At 30.9% G+C, this 24,658-nt stretch overlaps 1 protein-coding gene across 1 annotated transcript in view; it reads left to right on the forward strand.

Moving 5' to 3' along the window:
• LOC143058958 (uncharacterized) overlaps positions 1–18,212 on the forward strand; it is a 28,023-nt gene extending 9,811 nt beyond the window's left edge. The window contains exons 5-9 of the mRNA XM_076232434.1: positions 8,576–8,686; positions 10,705–10,824; positions 14,630–14,737; positions 15,566–15,683; positions 16,812–18,212. Coding sequence (XP_076088549.1) covers positions 8,576–8,686; positions 10,705–10,824; positions 14,630–14,737; positions 15,566–15,639 — 413 coding nt within the window. The 3' untranslated portion in view covers positions 15,640–15,683; positions 16,812–18,212. The remainder of the gene's footprint in view (positions 1–8,575; positions 8,687–10,704; positions 10,825–14,629; positions 14,738–15,565; positions 15,684–16,811) is intronic.
• Positions 18,213–24,658: the final 6,446 nt, after the last annotated feature.

Below are 24,658 nucleotides of genomic sequence, written 5' to 3' on the forward strand. Positions count from 1 at the left end.
AAGTAAAGAGAAATATGGATTATTAAAAAGACCCTTTTAACTTTATCCTCATAGTAGTTATGTTTGTCATTCTCTAATTTAGACTCAAATGTCTCTTACATGCTTTTCTCCAGTAACAAGTTTAACCTGTACTAGTATGTAATCATCTTCATTTTCAGACATTGTGTATCACGACAATTTATAATTTTGACCGAAGTGCATTACGTTACTTTTACTTGCATTGAATAACAATTTCCTTTGTCTAGACCAGTCACACAATCTCTCTAAATCAGCTGACAATTCCTGATTTAGTTGTCCATAATAACGGACGAATAAACCTGTGTGTTATCTAGCATATTATTAATAAATGCAAACAATAACACGGACCCCATGCCACTGCCCTGGGTACTCTACTTATTCCTTTAAATCGAGTAATGAACATATTTTAAATCTAACTCGCTGGGATGTACTTTTTCCATAATTTTTTTTATCTTAACGAAAACTTTTCCTTCAAATTCTAGATTGTAACGTATACTACTAGAAACACGATAAATGAGGGCTCAATGACAACAGCACGACTACAATTTAACTAGATTGTATCCACTGAACATAAACTATCTTATAAAGATGATCAACCATCAAGTACTTTAAGCAGTTGTATTGAACCGGAACTTCCAGTTCTAAACCATACTGACAATTGAACACATTATGCTCTAATAAATTTTATGCTTAATGCATAAATCTCTAATAAATACACTTTATAAACAACTCACATTAAACTTTCTAAATAGTAGTTACATGGCTGTTTCGTGGCAACTTTATTCATAGAAATAGGTGAAGCTGTTGCGTTTTATTCAGTCTTCTGGTAAGGATCTTTTTTGGAGTATACTTAACGGATAGCTTAAAGATTGTTTATAACATGATATGATTATTAAGCATGTTTAGGGTACAGATTATCAGCTGATTTGTGTATATGTCAACTGTTCATTTTTTTAAAACATTACCAGCAGTTAACAAAATATCTATTACACATTTGGTTGTTCATTCAAATTCTCTGTCCGTTTAAACACACAACTAAAGAAAGTTTTTAATACATCTTCTTGTTCAGGTTCATTAATATTGGTAAGATTTCTTGGCATAACGTATAGTGTAAGTACCCGGATTTCTACAGGATGCATAACTAGTATATGAAAATCTGTATCTTGAATATTAGTATCATTTCCACGCTATATGCGTTTTAAGTATAGCTGATTTAGATTGCCTATCCATCCACTTAGTTGGATCAGTAAATTGGGTACATGTTTTTCTATACTCTGACTAAACTTAGACACTTGATAATATCTCATAATTGCTCAACGCTTTTGTATCTAAATTTGACATCAGAATTTCTTGAATGAACTTATCCGTAATACATTTAGCTTGATAGTGACATTTGAAGCACTGGAACCATTCACTTTTTCAAATTTTAAATAACATTTATGATCGACGTGAATAACTGTATGATTGATTTTTCAAATTCGTGAATCAATGCCTCAAAGGTCACAATCAATCATATTCTCTTCATTTATAAAAATCAAATTTAAACATCTGGAACTTCTTGAAATTGAGTTCGAGTCTTCACATGCTGATAAAGATAGTTTTCTTAGATAAAGTTATACATGAATTAATCCCCTTGTAATGAGTGTCTCCAAATGATCAACAATGATTGCATTTTAATTTTAAAGCTCTGTTTATTGTACCTATTAAATTGTCATTGTTTGTTTGTGTAGATTTTGAGCTTCTAAAAATAAAATTACTAATAATTTTTATGTTCCTTTTAAAACTTTCTCACACCAAGCTTTTTCCCTAAATGTTTCATTTTTCAATCATTACTTTACTAGCATTTATACGAATAATGCAACACCTCTGTCTCTTTGATTGTCCGTAGTAATTTGACATTACCCTGCAAGAATATATATTACATATATATAGAGACTAAATTGAAAACTACGTTCAAACCTATGATTGCGTTGGATAAACCGCAGTTTTTATATGTGTGCATGTAAAACAAATTGTGTTGCAGAAGGGTCTAAATACAGCACAAACAACATTTTCCAAAAGACCAAAATAAATGAAAAAGTATACTTAAACAAAACGTATTTGACTAACAGGTCGAACAACTGATGTTCTTAAAACCTGCTGACTGCCATTGGCGATTGCCAAATAAAGTTGATCACGAGATGTAACAAAAGGGATCATAATATAAATTTAATACTGAACAGAAAACGATAAACTTGTGGCCAATATGTTATGCCACAAACACAAGGTGTCAATATTATTTTGTACACCAGATCTAGATTTATATATATATCTGTAACAATAACATCTCCATGCCTTCTATATCATGTACTGTATTACGACGTTAGATTAAACTGACGAGGAAAGGTAACACCCGGCCACCAAAAGCTTTATTTGGAACCCAAGGTGGTCGTGTGGTCAAGCGCACCGGATAGAGTGTCACGATATCTCAATAGCATGGGTTCGAATCCCGGCGAGGGAAGAACAAAAAATTTTCGAAAGCAAATTTACAGATCTAATACATTTGTAATATTGTTGGGTTGATGTTTAGACGAGTTTTATATATATGTTAAAATAAATCGGGTCCAGGACCAATCCAGTATATCTTATCATAATCCTTCGTTTTTAAATCAATTTCCTATGTGCATACATTTAGAGTAATTAAGAGCTGGTAAACTCATTGTATGATAAATATTTATGGTTATGGAATACATTTTTCTGCCATAATTTTCATATTTTTCTAGAAATTCACAATTGCATGTTTGTAGTTTAATTATTGTGTGTATACTAAAAAAAGGGGTTTTTCGGTTATGGTCATGTACACCTAGGCTTATCTTCATCAGGTATCCCTAGCCTATATGTTTCCTCTTTTGTAATATGTAGAATAGTTCAAATTTGATTTCTCTTCTGGGGATACGACACCTGTTTATACAATGTTTCCTCTTTTTTATTTATAAGCTCTTCGATTAGTTTTGTTCGTGATATTTTTATCTCTTTATTTATTTCGTCTGTTTATGTATTTTTTTCTTCTTTTGAATTCGTTAAATACTTTTTTAGAATATCATATGTCTTTTTGAATGTTACACATTTTCTCATTGCTTTTAATACTGTATTTGGGAGATCACATAATTTTTTTGCTAATCTATTTGAGAACAACTTAGTTATAAAGCAGTCTCTATTTGAGAGATTACTTTATTTTTGCTATTCTATTAATAGCTGTCTCTATTTGAGAGATTATTATATGTTCTTTTCGCGAATAACTTGTATGATTAATCTCTATTTGCGAGATAATTATTACTGTTTTCTTCACAAAAACATAAAGCCGTCTCTGTTTGAAAGATACCTTTATTTTTGCTATTCTATTAATAGCAGTCTCTATTTGCCACTGGACGTTAAGCAACCAACAATCAATCAATCATATTTGAGAGATTATGATATGTTGTTATTCTATTTGAGAATAAGTTGTATTATCATTTCTATTTGAGAGATGATTATTACTGTCAGTGTTGTTTTTTTTTAATAAAAACAAGACACTAAAGTCCTTACTCCCTATGTTATAGCTTTAACATAGATCATGCACTGTGTGGTAGATAAGTATGTGTATTTTAATTGCAATACTCATAGAAGAAGATCCTATATCAATACTGAACGAATAAACAATGAGATGAAGAACAACGATCAAGAGTTGTTGACGTATTTTTAAACTATGTTGAAGTCCTTCCTTTAATCACAAAGTGATTAAAAATAAATCTAGAGTTGTCTCTCTTTATCTGTTGCTTTACAGTAATTCACAAATACCAAAATTAACATGAGACAGACTTTCTGTATATTATACTCATTTGTGTAGAGGTTCCATCCTCTGTTTTACATTTATAACTTTTACCACTAATACAAAAACAATCCTTTGAATTAAACATACACTTTATTACACCAACTTGTATTTACATTTTCATGACTAGAATATACAGTTTTACTTTGTGGCATTACTTTGGCTCCAGAGTGTTCTATAATATTTTGTTGAGGCGCCAGAGTGACTACCGATTACCTATACACAATGGCTATCAGCTGACCTATGTTGACATAGTGTCATCAAACACCTGGTAGTTAAACTAGGTTACACCATAACCTATCATGGGGAGTGACCGGGAAAAACACTCGTATTACCAATGCTCAAGTTATTAGTGCCCAACCTGTTGGCAGGTGTAGGCCTCCCCTCTATAAGATGAGGTGGCGGAGGTCCCAGAGTTACCCATCTGTAGACCCCACCGTTACCACTAACCACATTTTCCAAACCTGTAAATTGTAGAACTTGTCAGGCCCAGAGCAAGGGCCGAGTGAAATAATCCCCCAATCACTACCAGTCTCCCTGGACCGCCACATGAGAGCCCCAGTCAGCTACCAAATCTGACTGGGGTTCTCACCTCCACAAAATTTTCATTATTGAATCATCGGAAAAGATGATTTTGTTGTGCGTAAGAAAGACTCAACCCCCCCACACACACACACACACTCCCCCCCCCCCTTGTATATTATTTAAGAAAACCTGATTTCCAGTTTGTGACAAATGAGTTCCATCTGTTCTGTATAAAGACACTTCACTTGTCCTAATGTTCTCTAATGTAATATAGCTTTCCCCCCGTTTTCTATTACAAAGTTTTTGACCACTGAATTCACTCCTTTTCTCCTCTGTTCGATTATTGCACCCGCATTCATATGACTTTATCTTACATTAATTTGTAGAATCCTTTACTATAGATAATTGAGCTGATCTGTAACAATTACATCTCCATGCCTTATATATCATGTACTCTAGTACGACCGCTAGATTAAAACTGACGAGGAAACACACGGCCACCGAAAGCTTTATTATTGTGAAGCCCAGGTGGTCGTGTGGTCTAGCGGGACGACTGCAGTGCAGGCGATTTGGTGTCACGATATCTCAGTAGCATGGGTTCGAATCCCGGCGAGGGAAGAACAAAAAATTTGCGAAAGCAAATATACAAATCTAACATTGTTGGGTTGATGTTTAGACGAGTTGTAAATACATAATGTACACAGCCATATATCACCATCAGTGATGGTGATCCGATGGATAAATCTGTTGTAGAGTTGTCACTGACTCGGACGTACTTATATATATACGAGTCTAAATTGAAACTACGTTCAAACCTATGATTCCGTTGTTTACTATACGTTCTTTGTCAGTTAAATACTTTGAAAATACCCCACACAACCAAATGATATGAAGATTCTCTTCAGCTAATTCTACATTTGAAAACCAAATTTCCATTTATTGCTTATCGTCAATAAACAATCGCTGCAATATATATCAATTGTACCAGGATCTGATATCACATCTGTGTTGTAAATACTCAACAATAAAGAACTAGAACTGTGAACGGCATAATACGTTCTTTCGGAATTTGAACTTGACAGGTTGAACTCGACTTGCTCTATTATATATAAACCTATTTAACTTTAGAATTGTGACAACCAAAGATGGGTACGTAATTTTATGATAACATTTTTGAAATGATAACAACTAATACAAGCATTTTATTAAAGATATATTCTGATCATTTGTAATGTGAAGAAACCCCAAATATAGCTTTTTTTTTTATTAAAAAATCTTCAACCAGTGAGTGATTTTAAATATTTGAGGAAATATGACACAAGCTTCATTAGATCCAACACAATGTTAAGGTAACATCAATTTTCAAAGAAAACAAAATATTAAAAAGTTTTGAACCGTCATTGGTCAAGATTTTTTGCAACACATAACGAAACAGTAGAAACTGTTCTGAAGTTAAACTACTGTATGTTGTTTAAATGACGATTGATATTATATCTTTTTAAATTTAACCTCAAGGACTATGCAATGTCGGCAGCAGTATAAATAAAATATTTATAGCAGCAAATTTATATCAAGACCTTGCAACAGGTATAACATATATTTGACTTCCAAATTAGTGATAAAGAAGTAATTATAGCTATATACACATTAAAAAAAATGAAGTCAAGTGGCTTTGACATGATCCTAAATGAAATGCTAAAATGTAGCCAGTCATTTCTATTAACAAGTTTAAAAAAATTATTTAATCATATTCTTTTAACTAGCTCCTTGCCTACCATGTGGGCAAAATGATTTATAGTGCCAATATTCAAAAGTGGTTCTACTGATGACCCCTCAAATTACAGGGGTATAACCTTTGGAAGTGCACTCGGAAAACTATTTGCAAAAATATTAAACATAAGGCTAGGGTTTTTTATTTTATCAAAGAGAAATATAATATGTAAAGAACAGATTGGTTTTTGTAAGAAAAAAAGAACAAGTGACCATATGTTTGTTCGCAAAACATTAATAAAAAAATATACTCAAATGCCTAAGCTTCTCTTTTCTTGTTTTGTCGATTTCAAAAAGGCATTTGATACAGTTTGGCATATGGGTCTCCTCTATAAACTAAGACAATATGGCATTGGTGATTTATATTATAATGTTATTAAAAGCATGTATAAAAAGACTGAGTTGAATGTGAGAATTGGCAAATCTTACATGACAGACTCCTTCTCATCTAATATAGGGAATTATTCATTAATGACCTCCCTTAAATATTTGATAAAACTTGTGACCCAGTTCAACTTGATTCAATTCACTTGAACTGCTTATTATATGCTGATGATGTAGTTTTGCTATCTGAAACTGCAGAAGGCTAACAAAATAGTTTAAATAAGTTGTACCTGTACTGTAATAAATGAGGATTAGAAATTAACCTTAAGAAAACAAAAAGTTTGGTTTTCAACTGTACAGGAAAAATAAATCATGCACCTTTTAATTCAAATAATTGTCTTATTGACAAAGCTAGACAGTATACATACTTAGGGATAAACTTCAGTGCCTCTTGAAGCTTTACAGAGGCTAAACATGATCTGTATAACAGAGGACTAAAAGCTCTTTTTAAAATTTATAAAACATTTAAAGGTCATAAACCCAAAATTAAAACTTTACTTCATATATTTGACCACACATTTAAACCAATTTTAACTTATGGAAGTGAAATGTGGGGTGCTTAAGATTAAAAAAAGATAACTGAAAAAGGAGATTGTTATTTTGAAAAATTATGTAAAGAACTGCAAACTGAATCAGTTCATTCTAAAACCTGTAAATTTTCACTGGGAGTAGGAAAGAGAAGCACAAATATGGCAGGTATAGGTGAGCTTGGGAGATATCCTTTATTTATTGAAGTCATAGTTAATATGGTTTCATACTTATCACGTTTAACAAGTACAGAGGACCAATTATTGTCTGAAGCTCTCCTTGTATCAAAATAATTATCAAACCATAGTAAGAAAAGTTGGTTTAATTCTGTAAATGCATTAGCAAAATACTTAGACATAGATTTATCACAAGTTTTTAATATGAAATCAAACTTGAAAAGATTTATTTTAAACAAACTTCAATTAAAGTATAATAAGTTGTGGTATTCATCTTTAAACGATAACAGAAAAAATTATGTCATTTGGAAATAAACTTAGAACATTTGTAAGAGAAATTTATATTTTGAACCTTATTTGGCTATAGGTAAGAGGAATCTGAAAATTCCGATGACAAAATTCAGAATTAGTAATCATGATTTAGAAATAGAGAGAGACAGATACAGGAGACTTCAGGCAATGGATAGAATGTGTAATCTTTGTAAAAAAGAAGTGGAAGATGAATTCCATTTTTTACTTAAATGTTCATCTCTGGAAAGTGAGAGAGTTTCCATTATTTCCAACATAGTTAAAAGTTACACAAACTTTCACAATTTAGATTATCAATCACAATTTATTTGGCTAATGTCCAATGAAGATAGTTACATTTTTAATCAAGTAAGCAATTTAATTAATAATTTAAATGTTGTTTGAAAACAACTATTAGAAACTTTGTGAGTTTGTATATTTTACTGTAAAAAGACAGAGGCATAATTTAGAAATTTAGATATTTGTAAAGCTTCTTATTGTAAATGTAGGATCATGAAAGCACCAGGGGAAAAACCAGAATATTTGAATTCAGTTTCCTATATTTTTTAGGATCACTGTATTTATCAAAGTTGAAACATGATACATTTTATAAATACACATTAGTGGGTCTTTCTTGTCTTTTCGTTGTAATCATTGATTTAATTGTATTCAAATAATTGTCATCATTTTGTAATCATTGTAATCATTGTACCAAATTTAACTTGTGATTATTCTGCCCTTTATGGGCGTCTTTAATTGACAATAAAATATATTTGATTTGATTTGATTATATAACGTGTATTTTAACTACATTTTGCTTTAAAATTTCGTTAAAAAAAAGCCATAAAAGAATTTAAGCAAACATGCTCAAATAACATAACATTTCAAAAATATTGTGTATACAGCAAATAAGTGTTATAAATTCCCTTAACAATTTGGAAACTATTCTAAAAAAAAAAAGGACATATTGGAAAACATGTAAATGGTGCATACACATTAGCAATATTAATAGCAGTCCTTTTTTTTGAATATATTTCAGAAAACTTGCAGTTAACGATTATCATCACAATAACACTTATGGGATGCTTGTGTGTGGCGATGATTTCCATTATTTTAATTGTTAAAAGACGCACGAAGACGAGGTACTCCAGTAAGTTGAAGTTCTGCATAATCATATTTGTTATTAGATAAATATTAATTCTGATATTCATGAAACGAATTACACAAATACAATGAATCGGTGTGTCACAATGTATGGTAAGTTGTGGTATGATATTCATTTCCGAGACAGTGAATTTGACATAATTAATTACCCATTTCATTTAGAGGATTTTAGTTTAAAGCAACTATATAAAAAAGATTCGCTTGTTCGACAGTTTGATTTAGACGAAACACTGAAATAGGTATATAGTACAATTAATAACACAATTGCTAATGCACAATTGTATATTAATATTCTAGTAACTGTAATATAAACATAATTACAAACCTAATTTCGATTTATATTCAGCTTTTGGAAATTTACCTTTGTCGTCACTTCTTTGGTATGACATAGTTTGTAATTCTGATATGCTGTTTTTGTGAACTGTCCTGAATTGTTTAAGGTATTTGTTGTTACTCTGCTGTTAACTTGTCTAAATGACTATTATATTTTTTATGTATTTCTCTGTCCTGAGTATTTTTTCATTTATATTAACTGTATTCCTGTTATGTAAGATTTACCTTTGTCATAAAGCGTGGGGTTTGGCAAGCCTTAAAACATGCTTCTACCCATCTTTTATCTTGAAATGTCTTTTTCCAAGTCAGGAATAGGGGAGTTTTTATCTAATAGTTCATTTCTATTCATTTTTGGACGTTGTATTGTTGGGGTTTTTTTTTGTTGCACTTCAATGTGTTTGTTCTTTCGTTGTTTTCCTCTTGTTGTTGATGTGTTTCCCTTGGTTTTAGTTTGCAAACCGGATTTGTTTTGTTTCGGAAGATTTTTTAATTTTTGAGCAGCGTTATCGTACCATTTAACATTTACATAAACATTATAAAAGCTTGTGAATACTTTGGAATATTAATTTTGATTTCTTAAAAGATTCACAGAGAGAAAAAATTGAAAAGTTTACTGCATTTGTGTTGCTGTTCGTGTTGCTTGTTCTTTAGTTTTTTATTTTGTGTCATGTGTACTACTGTTTTCCTATTTGTCTTTTCATTTTAAGGCATGGCGTTGTCAGTTTATTTTCGATTTATGAGTTTGACTGTCCCTCTAGTATCGTTCGTCTCTCTTCTTCAATTTCACACCTGAAATAAATCCAATGGTTTCACTCTTCTGGTGTCATACAATAATAGGTGTTTCAAGATATTGTAGAGCCGGTGTGTATCAAAACAATTGATTATTTTTCTTCTTTTATTTCTATGACCTAGTCCATGGTAGATAAATAAGATAGAAAAATAATTACTACTCGACAATTTCAAATAAAAAAAAATATTCAGCACTGATAATACAGACATAAGGTACCGATATTCGGGATTTAATTTGTTATCCGGTCACCAATTGAATATTTGTCGATGTTTGAAATATTATATGAATTAATTCTTCAATTCTTGTAGATAAATAAACTCATCATAGATACCAGGATTTAATTTAGTATATAGTAAACGTAATTGAAGTAAAAACAAAAAGTCGCGTAGTCATGTTTAATTCGAAGGGTTTATTATTAATACGTGCTAAAATAATTACTAATTTATTTCTAACGTCCTAGGAACAAAAGGTAGTGATGTGATCGAAGAGAAGCAGAAAATACCAAAGAGACATTCAATCTCATCAATTGAAAATAAACTGACAACGCCATAGTTAAGATAAAATAAAACAGACAAACAATAGAACACGAAATATATAAAAAAAAAAAGATCATGAAGCACACCAAAAACTTGTGTAGAACGCTAAGGCATCCATCGCAGTGCACATGTTTGTACACACCATGATATAAGTGTTGAGTGCGAGAGGTAACTTTCAGGGAAACTGGGATTGACAGCATTGTAGTAACGAAAAACAATTGAAACAATTTTTCTGTCCTCCTCTGTGAGAGTAAACTTTGCTTTGTTTGATTTTATTACACAATTCATTAATAAAACCAGTTAATGCTACTATTAAATTAAATATTCATTCTGTTTGATTTTTAGGTAAAGCACAAGTGAAAAAGGTGATTTATGATCCGATATCACGCCATATAGCAGAAGACAAAAAATCATATTCCAAGAAAGCGGTTGATGCACATAATCGATCACACAAATTCGAAATAAGTAAATATTTAATTTTCATATCACTCATATTTCAGTTTTGATGATACTTTTACGTAACCACTGTATCAGTGTATGTAAAGTGCGGATCCTAAAATATCATTTTCACTGTATATGCCAGATATTTTTGATGTAGAATGGTAAATAAACAGACGACTTTTTTTTTATTTTTAAAGAAAATGAAGAAAATTAGTTAAAAAGTATATGTTAAGAAACACATAATACTAATAAAACAAAGTAAGAGATGCGAACGGGGTTTTTTCGCGCCTAAATCCAAATAGCTGTGAAATATATACCAAAATAGGTGAATATTTAGGACATTTCACGAACACATCTTGCAGGTGTTTCATAACTAACAGGTAAGATGTTGTTGCAGAAAAAATATTCATTTCAACACAATTATTAAAGTTGTATAACGTAGAATAGGTTTTGTCATTCAGTTTCTTCATATTGAACTGAATTCCACTATGATGCTTTCTTTATGCGAGTCATGTTTACTGTCGAATAATGATGCTATTCTTTCATTTTCACTGTAGAGCGATTCATTAGTATTGTATATGCGGCGCATTTTCACTGTATGATATATTTATTTTTTATCTATTACAACGTATTTTTTAAGCATGTAAAGCAAGACTTTAGTTAGCGTGCTTGCTTTGTTTTTTTTTTGTTGTACAATCATTATGATAACACCCAATTTAATTCAAATATAATAATTATATAAATACAGGTTAAACTATGCCGATACATATTGTTTAAAGATGTCAATCTTATTTACAAAGTTTGTATAAACAATTATACAAACTAAGCAATCAAGTCAACCAAAGTTTTGCTTTACATGCATTAGGAAATTAGCCGTAAAGCCTTAATTTAGCCGACTTGCTCAAACAATAGATAAAGTAAGAGACGGATTTGATAAAATTTAACTTACGGAGGAAAGTTTGGTTTTAAAACACTCTAAATAAATTCAATAGAAATAACATTTATTTCAAATGTATTCCATTTTTTAAATTTCTTATGAATCGTATAAGGATCTTAATCCTTGTTTTTTTTATCCATTTCCATATCCTTGTTTTTTTTTATCCATTTCCATGACACTTCACCACTAATTACGTACATCTTGATAAAGATTGAATCGTTGGTTTTCCCGTTTAAAAGGTTTTACACTGGGGCCCTTTATAACTTGCTGTTCGGTGTGAGCCAAGACTCCATGTTGAAGACCGTATTTTGACGTATAAAGGTATACTTTTATAAATTGTGACTCGTTTTGAGAGTTGTCTCATTGTCACATATGACATCTTATCTATCTGTGGCTCAACCCGAAACGAGACGGGATAAAAAGGGATAAAAACACACTTTTTAAATATATTTATTATGGGCTTAATATGAGTCAGAAAAGAGTAGAATAGTGGGTCGCGTTGGGGTATAAGCGTGACGCGGAATTGCCGATTTTTTTGTAAGCGTGACACGTGATAGTCAAATGATTGTGTCGTGAAAACGAGAAATAAAGTATTATAGCGGGACACGTAAAATTAAAAAAAAATGAGAACTGCATAGTATAAGCGGGATACGGGAATCTGATGAAGCAGTAAGCGGGATCAGGGATCAGACCCCCCCCCCCAATGAGACCCCAGAATAAGATAATTTTTTTTTTTATCTTCATCCTATTGTTACAGTTATGCCTTCAATAACAAATGTATCCCATGCATGCATTTTTATAGACAAAAGACCTTATGGATATTTGGGGTTCTTTGACATGCTGAATCTAACCTTGTATCCAATTTGGGGATTTTTACCAAGTTACCGAAATAGCCCACATAGAGGTCCAAAGGGTCTAAGATCATCAAACATGAATTGTAGCATGCATGTTGTGTACAATTATCCAAATGTGCATTGTTTGACCTCTGTGGTAGTATCCACTCGCGGATCTAGAAATTTTTATAAGTAGGGGTCCAATGACTACCTAAGAGGGGGCCCGCTACAGTGATTCCATATAAAAGTAACCAAATGTTTTCCCAAAAAGGGGGCAACCCCCAGTCCCCCTAAATCCTCCTCTGGTATCGAACTGTTCATTACGGATAATTTTTTTTGTATCAAAGGTGCTCTACTTCACGTACCAATGCAAAAAAAAAAAGTTCGCCCACATCTTACATTTCATGTTTTAATTTATGTCATATACCGTTTCACCTTATACAGTTAAAATCATGCAAGCAACAATCGAGTCAAGAACATTTGTTCTACCAAAACTGTCTTTTTCAGAATATGGAAATTGAAGCAGTTGATGGTACAACTGGGGAAAGTTAATCTTTTATAAGCTTTTCTGTCACCATTGCTTTTCAAGATGCATATTTCTCTGTTCGCAAGTGTATTTATTGCGTGGAAGATAACGTCCTCAAATGTACTCGTCTCTATTTTACACGGACATCACTTAAACTCCGCAATATCAATCTTTGACTTAAAAAAAATACAGAAATATCTTTTAATTTTTTTTTTTTAATCAAGGAAAAACGTAATTTGAAGAATACAATATGACATTTTGAGAATCGTTTTTGTTACAACTTTGAAAAGCATTATATTTGGTAAAGAATGAATGAGGAGTTTGTATTTCAATTTGAAAATACATTTATCATAAATTCTAAAGTCATCAACTAAGTTTTTTCAAGTGCATTTATCACATAATTCTACAATAAAAATTCCTCGCATCTTCGAAAATTCCACATCAGAAATGACTGCACTAACAGTGATAATTCATCGCATCTATAGTTAAAATGGATCGCTTTCAAAAACCGATATGCTATATTATGTTGCTTTTATAACACTTATTTGAACTTTAATGCTATGTTTTTACATAATAAAGACATATCACAATAAAAATATGTAAAAACTTTCCTTCAAATCAATTAATTTGGTATTTTCAAAACGTAAACAAATACAGTTTTCCCATGATCCTTTATTCTACAATAGACATACCCGCATATGACAGTGAAAATGAACTAGCTTGATTCGCACTTTATATACACTGTGTATTAGAAGGGACAACCGTAGCAATTCAATCATATGTAACTCATGTCATGCTTCATTAATCTATTCAACTTTAATTTGTAACTTTTGAGAAAGTATAATTTTGTAATTTTTGCTTTTGTTGTTCTATTTTTGTATTGCTGAAAATCCTTTATATAATTGAACATTTGTCGATAATTGAAATATTATATGAACTAATTCTTCGATTCTTGCAGGTAAACGTAATTGAAGCAAAAAACAAAAAGTCGTGTAGTCATGTTGGTTTCAAAGAGTTTATAATAAATACTACCTGAAGAAATAATTACTAGTTTACTTCTCACGTCATTGCAACAAAAGGTAGTGTCGTGATTGAAAAGACGCGAAAAATACCAAAAGATATTTAAAATCATAAATTGATAATAAACTGACAACTCAATGATTTAGCAAAAGAATTGAACAGTAAGACAAAAGTTAACGACATATATATATATATAAAATATATGCCTAATGAAGCACACCAAAAACTTGTGCAGAACTCAGGTGCTCATGAACGATAGACCGATACTGCTCCATTTAAGGCATCCGTCGCAGTGCTCATGTTAGTGCAAACCATGATATAAGTGTTGAGTTCGATAGGTAACTTTCAGGGAAACTGGGATTGCCAGCATTGTAGAAACGACAAAACAATTGAAACATTTTTTCTGTCGTCATCTGTGAGAGTAAACTGTGCTTTGATTGATTTCATTACACAATTCATCAATAAAATCAGTTAATGCTACTATTAAATTAAATATTCTGCTATGATTTTTAGATAAAACACAAGTGAAAATTGGGAGTTATGATCCGATATCGAAAGACACAGAAGCATATTCTAGGAAAGAGGTTGATGCACATAATCCATCGGACAAATACGAAACGAGTAAATATTTAATTTTCATATCACTCCTATTTCAGTTTTGAGGATACTTTCACGTAACCACTGTATTAGAAGTGATAACCGTAGCAATTCGATCATTTGCAACTCATGTCATGATTCTTTAAACTATTCAACTTTAATTTTTAACTTTTGAGAAAGTATAATTTTGTAATTTTTGCTTCTGTTGTTCTAAATTTGTATTGCTGAAAATCCTTTATATAATTGAACATTTGTCGATAATTGAAATTTCATATGAACTAATTTTTCAATTCTTACAGGTAAACGTAATTGAAGCAAAAAGAAAAAGTCGTGTAGTCTTGTTTCTTTCACAGAGTTTATAATAAATATGTACTTGAAGAGATAATTACTAGTTTACTTCTAACGTCCGTGATAGAAAAGAAGCGAAAAATACCAAGAGACATTAAAAATCATAAATTGAAAACAAGCTGACAACGCCATGGTTTAGCAAAAAAAAAATTGAACAATCAAACAATAGTTCACGACATATATAAAAATAAATATACATAATGAAGCACACCAAAAACGTGTGCAGAACTCTGGTGCTCGTGTACGATAGACCGACACTGCTCCATTTAAGGTATCCGTTGCAGTGCTCATGTTAGTGCAAACCAGGATATAAGTGTTCAGTTCGATGGGTAACTTTCAGGGAAACTGGGATTGACAGCATTGTAGAAACGACAAAACAATTGAAACATTTTTTCTGTAGTCATCTGTAAGAGTAAACTGTGCTTTGGTTTATTTTATTACACAATTCATCAATAAAACCAGTTAATGCTACTATTAAATTAAATATTCTGCTATGATTTTTAGATAAACCACAAGTTAAAATTGGGATTTATGATCCGATATCGAAAGACACAGACGCATATTCTACAATGTTGTAAGAAAGTGGTTGATGCACATAATCCATCGAACAAATACGAAACGAGTAAATATTTAATGTTCATATCACTCCTATTTCAGTTTTGATGATACTTTCACGGAAGTGTTAACCGTAGTATTTTGAACATTTGCAACTCATGTTATGAAATTTTTAACTATTCAACTTTAATTTTGAACTTTAGAGAAAGTATAATTTTGTAACTTCTGCTTTTGTTGTGCTAAATTTGTGTTGCTGAAAATCCTTGTCGATAATTGAAATAATGTATGAACTAATTCTTCAATATAATTAACAATTCTTGCAGGTAAACGTAATTGAAGCAAAAACAAAAAGTATTGTAGTCATGTTTTTTTCAAAGGGTTTATAATAAATACGTGCTTGAAGAAATAATAACTAACATTATTACTTGTTATTTGATAACAACCCGTTACAAAACTTTCAATTTTTGAAAAAATAAGTATTTTTTTATCCCAGGAATAGATTACCTTAGACGTATTTGGCACAACTTTTTGGAATTTTGGGTCCTCAATGCTCTTCAACTTTGTACTTGTTTGGCTTTATAACTATTTTGGTCCGAGCGTCACTGATGAGGGTTATGTAGACGAAAAGCGCGTCTGGCTATTTATTTAGTTATAATCCTGATACCTTGTGACAATAATGATATTTAGGAAAATTCATAAAGAGGTCTATATAGAAAAGAAAATTCCCTAATGCGCTGTACATACAGCGTGATAATGAACAAATCAAAACGAGAACAAAATATATAATATATCACATGCAAATGATAATATCTATATAAAGACGCCCCCCAAATGGCCTAACATAACAAGGGGTTACTTGTATACAGAAATACATCTTTCAATACAGCTTTTTTCGAAATCGAATGTTAACCCGGCATATGCTGTTTATACAATTTATTGTTAAAGACCATGTGTTGACTCTTATATTTTAAAGATTTCGTCTGTTGTTTCGTATACTAGTATCCCATATCGTCTATCGTTTTGATTGTAGTTGAAATTTGATATTTTCAAGATTAATAATTGACGAAAACACTGTTAAATTTTGAAAGTGCAAACGTTTTATTGCATACAGCTCGAACAGTTCTAACAATGTATTTCAATAGCAAACAACTTTATCGATTGTTCGTTGGTATAAAATGACTCATTTTGTTTATAGAATTGCACAACGTTATTTAGATACACAGACAGTCAGCACGATAAATACAAATGAAGCAAACTGGGCATATAGACTTACAACAATCTGCTGATAAGACGATACAAGTATAGACATTGGAATGACATTACAGTAAAGAAATAACATTGATGTAAATCATTAATATGCTAATATTTTTTGGAGATATTGTCTTGCTTTTTTTTATATGTCAGTGTATACATGTATAGAATGGTATATTATATGCATTCGTCTATGTGCTCCTTATTTACCATGTACGATATGCTATGAGTTTACATGTTTGTTTTACTATTTATTTATTTTTGGTCTTCTAGTGTATAATGATTAGTATTTTTTGCAGGGTACGGATAATTAATACTTTTTATTAATGCAATGTATGATCATCTGTTTTTTTAGTGTGTGATTTTGTGGATGTTTGTGCTCGTGTGTTGGATGTGAGTTTGTAAGTCGTGTGTTTAACAAGTGGATTGGATTTGATTGAAGACAGAAAAAACAAACGATTCGAGCGTCACTGATGAGTCTTTTGTAGTCGAAACGCGCATTTGGCGCAAATATAACATTTTAATTCTGGTATCTTTAATGAGTTTATGTACATGTACATCAGAGTTTATATAAACAAAACACTAAAAGTATGAAAAATTGGTTAACAACAATGTCTATCTAATTTTGTATTCTTGCCTCGGTAATGAGTGTTTGTAGTCAGAATGCGCGTCTGGCGTCACAATCATAGTCATGTTATTTTTTTCCGTTGTTTGCTTCAATATGATCTTTTCATGATTTATTGGTTATAAATGGTAAATGTATAATGTGATATACCTTTTCTATAGAAATGCATGCATCCGAGAAAAAACATGTTAATTATGAGAGGAGAGCAATCCACTGTACTTCAAGCTCAAACAGCTGTCATGACTGATAGTAAAAATACTAGATTTGTCAACTTATTTTTTACAATTCATCCTATTTGCAATCCTTTACATGTTTTAAATATCAAACTAACTGAAAACAGTTGCGAAGAAATATGAATGCCTTTTGTTTTTTTGTTTCATACTCATTTCGACAAATGTTAGTTGTTCTATCCAGATTACTTCTTCTATTATCTATTAGTAATTTCACTTTAAATGTAAGTGATGGTTGTACTTAACACTTAGGACAATTTATGTGTTTTAACTTACATAATATAGCTGTCCGTTCTGATATTGTACGACACATTTTTTTCTCACAATATATGAGCTGCTCTATTAACTTAAAATGAATGTGTATGATAACTATTAAACCTGTTTCAAGAGTCCAAAACAAGAGAAACAGTAAGGTTATTATTGTTTCAATGTATTATTTTCACATAACTTGTTGTGACTGTTATAATGAAATAAAGGCTACGGTAAAGTTTATTGTTTAGATCCTAACTCAACGTTTCTGTTAATAATATGTTGGCCTACAGCATCACTGAAGAGAAAGTTGTAATCAAAATGGGCATCTGGTGTAAAACAAATTGTATCATTTCTGTATTTACTATCACTGGGTCGATACCTCTGGGATTAGACTGTTAGTTTCCGGGACCTAGTATCACCAGCTGAGGAGCAAATGTTTCTGTTTATCATGTGTCAATATACAAACTTTCATGGTTGTCACATGACTATTTATTAAGTCAAAATACATTAAAACTAACGAAATTACAGTTACTTCAAATGAGTTACTTACATTGTAGGTGACTTTTCATTTTTTTCCTTTTTGAGGAAACATTAAACGATAGAGTTGGTTTAACTTCAATGAATTTGTGACGGGCCTACATTTCTAAAAAAATAAATGTTCATTTAGTGAACTAGTTGTCCTTGGTTGTAAAGAAGAGAGAAAAACCAATTAAGTAGCCTTTAATAATCAGCTGAACTATTTTAGTCAAACTGGTGGGTATCCCTTTCAAACGGGGTTTTTTTCTGAAATTTGTAATTACCTTTAACGAACTCTTTAATTGCTTCATAGTTTACTTAGCTTTAAAATGTGTTTATTGTATATTGAATGATACTTGTTAACGAAAAGATATGTTTGCAACATGCCCAAAAGGCATGCTTATAAAAGGCGATACATCTATATTAAACAACATGTTATGTTCGAAAAATGCGCAAATGAAAAATTAAAACATAGAACTAAGTAATCAAACATAAAACTTTAACAAAACCGTCTCCAACATTCCACTTCCTTACATAGCGTTCATATTTCGAAAACAAGTATGTTTTACAAGTATTGAAAACTTTGCTATTTGTCTACTGTTTATGCATCTCCAAATTGTCTGTAAATTAACTGCTGATTTTTTTTATTAATTTTTTTTTAAATCTTAAAACAATTCTCACTTGTAATTAAATATCCATGCTCTTAATTTTTAAATGTAAAATAACACGCTAAATATATTGTATATTATTGATCATGTCTTCGTAAATAGTAAGATGATAATAATGAGACATGGAGACAATTTTGGCCCGATTTTCATTTTTTTTTTTTCATTTGCGCATGTCTACCAAATGATTAAAGATGTAAATATAATGTTGACATTGAGTTGTTCCTGGCTGTCCCAATGTGTATTTGTTGCCTTTCCTGATGAAAAATAACTAATAAATACACATCAAACGCAGTGTCAAAAGTTCTTCGATACTTTGAAAGACGTGAGAAAATGTACGGATTGTATATGTGAACCATACAGGTAAACAACAGTCCGATAACACGAGGTCTGGATACGGATCTCAATATTAATGTAAAGCCATACCAGTTGTCAAGCTCTTAATCAATTTGAATTAAGAAATACTTCTTATTTTGTTGTGTCCCAGAATTTGCTGGATTTTGATATACTGTTAATGACGATATATTCTGATTTGTAATATTTTTTTTTCGTTTTTTTTTCTTGTTCTAGTATTATATACAATTGAGAACGGATGGTTATTTATAAAAAAAAATATCAACTATACTAGTACTGTTGTATTTGTTTTGTTTGGTTTGCTATACAGTATATATATATGGCATTTTACAATATCCATAAATAAAAATAGGTGACGTCAGAAGTTTCATGAATACAAAATGTATTTACAATAAGCTGTTTCTTAATTTAAAAGGGAATTGTACTATATAATTTCCCAAGTCACAAAGCTGCTTTGTGTTTGACCAAGACAATAATTCTATCAACTTAAAAGTTGACGTCCTAAACGAGTAATATTCGTTATATACTTTTTACAAAAATCAGTATATCTGCAAGAATATAACAGTTGCAATTGTTTTCCTTTCGTGTGAAGTGTTTTTTGCTTTTGATTTTGCAATTTGATAAAGGACTTTTCACGTTTTGAATTTTCCTTTGAGTTGGTATTTTTTTGTTTTGTTATCTTACGTTTTTTTAATAGTTTGTTTGATTTTCAGTTCTAAAAAGACACAAGGAAACTGTGTCCTTCTACAACTCTAAAATTTTGTGTCTCACTGTCTTTGATAATTGGTAGGATTTTATGCATTCACTATGTTGTTTTGATATATTATAACAGACGATATTTCTCGTTTAAAATATTGTAACGTAAACAAATATGAATTTTGCGTTTGATAATGTGTAACATGAATGACCAGAGGCAAGATGAGTCAACATTGTAACGGCTGTTTCACAATATTTTACACAGGCTTGTAACAAATTGAATGAAAAATCAACTCGAATATTGCCTTTAAACTGATCATTTCCCTTTTATCAGAATTTTTGTTCATACTTTGATAAGTTAATATAAATAATTTAGTTGTAATAAAACAAGAAGCATTTCAACTTTTTTTGTCACACATATTAAATATCAAAAGAAAAACTGTTTTTATTTGAAAGCCTAACTAATGATTTTACAGAGTTTAGGGGCCTTTAAAACTTTTTTTTTATCAATTAAAAGCTTTATGAAGTTTTTTGGGGTATTTAAAGAAGCTCGAAGAACGTTGCGGACACTACACTTATTTTTAAATTGCTTAGACTTTATATCGTTATGCTTAAATGTGGAAAGATAACATCAATAATTAAGGTTTTCTAGGTTTTTTTATTCATAGCAAGAATGAGAATGTATAATTAGTACCTTAAAGCATTGGTGATATTCCTTATGTTTTATGGGTGAAATTATATTTGTCCGTGTTTTCCTATTTCAGAAATAGGTTCATACTCTGATTAGATTGCTATAAATAATTTGTTTTGAATAGAATAAAAGGTAGTTAAACGTAAGTTGTCACTGTACATTGAAAATTAAAAGGAAAACCTTTTTAGTTGAAAACTTCAATAATAATTAAATTTTTTTAGAGGTCTTAAAAGAAAGTTGAAAACGTTGCGGACTCTACATATTTTTTTTAATGTTATAATTTTTATTGTTCAGCTTTAACGCTCAAAAACAAATCCATAGTGTTCAGTATTAATTTATCTATAGTACCTATGATATATGTGGTTATTTCGGAAGAACGTTTCTCTTGAAAATAGTGGATGAAATTAGGTTGTTATAGCTGGTTCCATCTCTCACTTGTATGACAAACATTGTGATATAACTCAATCACTGTAATTGCAATAAAAACAAAAAACTTTTTTAAGAAAATCTAAATGGCATATAGATACTCTAAAGACACAGTACATTTGGCAAAATGAAAGACATGTATATAATAATGAACGTAGAACAATTACGCAATGACGGGATTGATAAATACAACACGTTAATGGGGAGGAGGGTTGGAGCACTTTTTTTTCTTCTTCTGACTACCCTATATTTAAGATATTTTGTAGAGTTATCTCCTTCCACCTGGTGGTATTATATTTTAAACTATCGTACGTCTCGAAATCCTATAAATCTAAAAAAAATCTAATTTAATAAGTGTCGTAGATGTAGAGTAATGGTCCGAGGTTTCATGACTTTTATTTAAATATGTCAAAACAAAGGATCCCTAAAACAACGTACCTTTCGTCAATTTGTCAGAAAGCTCTATTAAAACAAATCTCTATACCTCACCATGCAGGGTCATTGGTAACAATTAATTTCAGAATATATTATTAAAGACTAAGCATTGTACAATTTAATGTCTAATCGTACCGCTTATACTGAAGACACATAATTTTTGCAATTTTGAATTGGTATTGTATCTCCAAAAAGATAGGTTCTTATATCAGACTTTTGGTTCATTTATATACTTGGGAGTTTTCACTAAACTAGTACACATTTTTGTTTAGAGGCCAGTTGAAGCCCACCTCCGGGTATGGGATTTTCTCGCTGTGTTGAAGACCCGTTAGTAGCCTTTCGGTTGTTAACTGCTCTCAAATCAGTTTGTAGTCTCTTTGACACATTCCCAATTTAAATTATCAGTTTTATTTTGATTTTATCTTTTGAAGTGTTTCACACTTGGTAATGCCGTGCCCATCTTACTTTTGCTATTATACATCCGCATTGATCTCGGGACGTCTCATGGATAGTTGTCTATCATGTTATACTTATTGACTGGGTATGTTGTCTCCCCCGATAATTTGTTTTGTTATATAGGATTAAACACATTTTTTCTAGAGGTTATTGATGTGTAAACCGGGGCGATTAACTCACAAACTGAATAAAAGTCCTTTGGACTTTTATGTTAAGTTTGTGAGTAAGAGCCCCGGTTTACACATCAATAACCTCTAGAAAAAATGTGATTAATCCTTGTAATTTTTAAGCCAAATAATTATAGCGAATTTTAATTTACATTTGTTTTGTAAATGCTACTATGATAACCATCAAATGCACAATTGACATGTCGTAACTAAGGAGTTGGCCGCCATATTGACTTTCTAAAATCCATAAATGTTTGAAAAATGCAACGGAATCTTAAATAAAATAGCACCTACCTCCAAAACTTCTAATTAATGAGATATAATATTCGAATTTGAAGCCTACAATGCAAGTAACGAAATAATATTTCCAATGAAAGTTTTCATTCGTACGTATGACGTCGTGTTTTGCCATGACGTAAATTCGCCAAATCATTCATGAAAGTTCGCGGAATTTTATTTGAATTTTAAATTTATACATTTTCGTAGCTTAAGTGTATTTATTTTATTTCTTTTTTTGTCATATATGCACTAAAATAGACACAACTGTTATTCATTTGCTTTTTAATCTCGATTTGCCGAAAATCCCGGGATCTCTGCAAGTTTGTGTATCGCGCATGAATCGATTACGAAAGTAGTTTCGGAAACATGGTTTATCGAAGTGTAAACTAAGAGAAAAGTTCTAATTGACCAATCCAATTCAAGTATTTATCGATATGCAAATCATATAAGAATTATTATATAATAAACTATTGATATCTTCCGATATTTTTTTCGAGACATTCTTTTTATCAAATGTTGTATAAGAAAGACCACCTCATATTTCATCTTAAAATTATATTAACTAGTTTGCTTTGTAGTCTCATAATAAAACCATCGCCCTATAGAATCATTACATCAATGAAAATTTTGCCAAGCTGAAGAAGTGATATGATAGACATACCAAAAAAGATAGATGAAAAGTGCCGAGTATTTGATAAAATCATGAAAGCAACCAGTGCACAACTTTTTGTCGGTAAATTTTGTGTGAGAAGAAATTCGAGGACGAAATTATTAATGTTGTTGAATGGGTAGAAATATGTTTTTTTCAACATAGAGAAGTTGTCGTTAAGTACAAGTAGGTTGTGATCGCATCATACATTGTAACTCCGACAAAGTATATATCACCATCCCAGGAGTAAGAATTTATTTCTTTATTCACATGAATATCATTGATACGGTCATTTTCTGTGACAATTCTGTTTTTAAAGGTTAATTAACTTCACTCGAAATGATTAGGTTTTCGTACCACAGGCAAAGCTGCTTGAGGCAGACTTGGTCCAATTTTTTAGATTTCTGGGTTTAAACTCTGCAACTTCGTAATTGTTTCTGTTTTCCAAGCTTTCCAAGTGATATGAATGACGAGGCTTATTCGGACGAAATCCGTATCAGAGTACTAATTATAAATATGAAAAAAAAGCAGATGTGGTATGATTAACAACTATTCACCAGAGACCAAATGGTAAAGATGTAAACAACAACAGGTAAAATTGCAGCCTTCGACAACTACTGGGTTACAGACTCCTTACTTCGGAGAAGTGTACTCAGAGTACTGAAAGCTAGTTCAAAGGCAAATTTTGAAATCTGAATAAATCATGTTTCCCAGGGAAAATTGAAATCAGACTACCTTCTATGGATTCAGTATGAAGACGTCATAAGCAGTTTGAAAACCTGACCTTATGCCATCCCAAAATATAAGTATGTTAAAATCACCGTGCTGAAGTACGTCCATTATTCATAGTTCATTATTCAAAATTCAATAATGAATAATGAAATAGTTCACTATTCACTATTCAATGTTTAAATAATGAATAATGAAATAGTTCATATTTCATTATTCAACTTGAAGCGGTGAATAGTGAAATAAAAATTTAAAAAATTGACTGTGACACTATAGCTATATCCCGTATTTCTAAATTCGTCTTTTTGGTGTTATCTAACAATTATTCAAATCAATATCAGAAAAAAATACCTGAAAACACTCTTTAAATTTAAATTTTATATATTTATCTAGTTCCTAGTTTCGAAAGATAAACTAGTGGGTTTTCCTAACTATTTTAAACAGAAATTCCTTGGTTCAATGTATGGACGACCTGAATACCAAAACATATTTTTTCAAAATTGAAATACTCTACGTGGTCTTTCTTTTTTTTGATTTTCACTGGACCTTTGCTATTCTTCATTCTTCAAAAAAAATATAGATAAAACAAGTCGATTGTGCCGCAATGACCATTAGAGGTGT

Source organism: Mytilus galloprovincialis, chromosome 14, assembly GCF_965363235.1.
Source record: "Mytilus galloprovincialis chromosome 14, xbMytGall1.hap1.1, whole genome shotgun sequence".
NCBI classification, from domain to species: domain Eukaryota; kingdom Metazoa; phylum Mollusca; class Bivalvia; order Mytilida; family Mytilidae; genus Mytilus; species Mytilus galloprovincialis.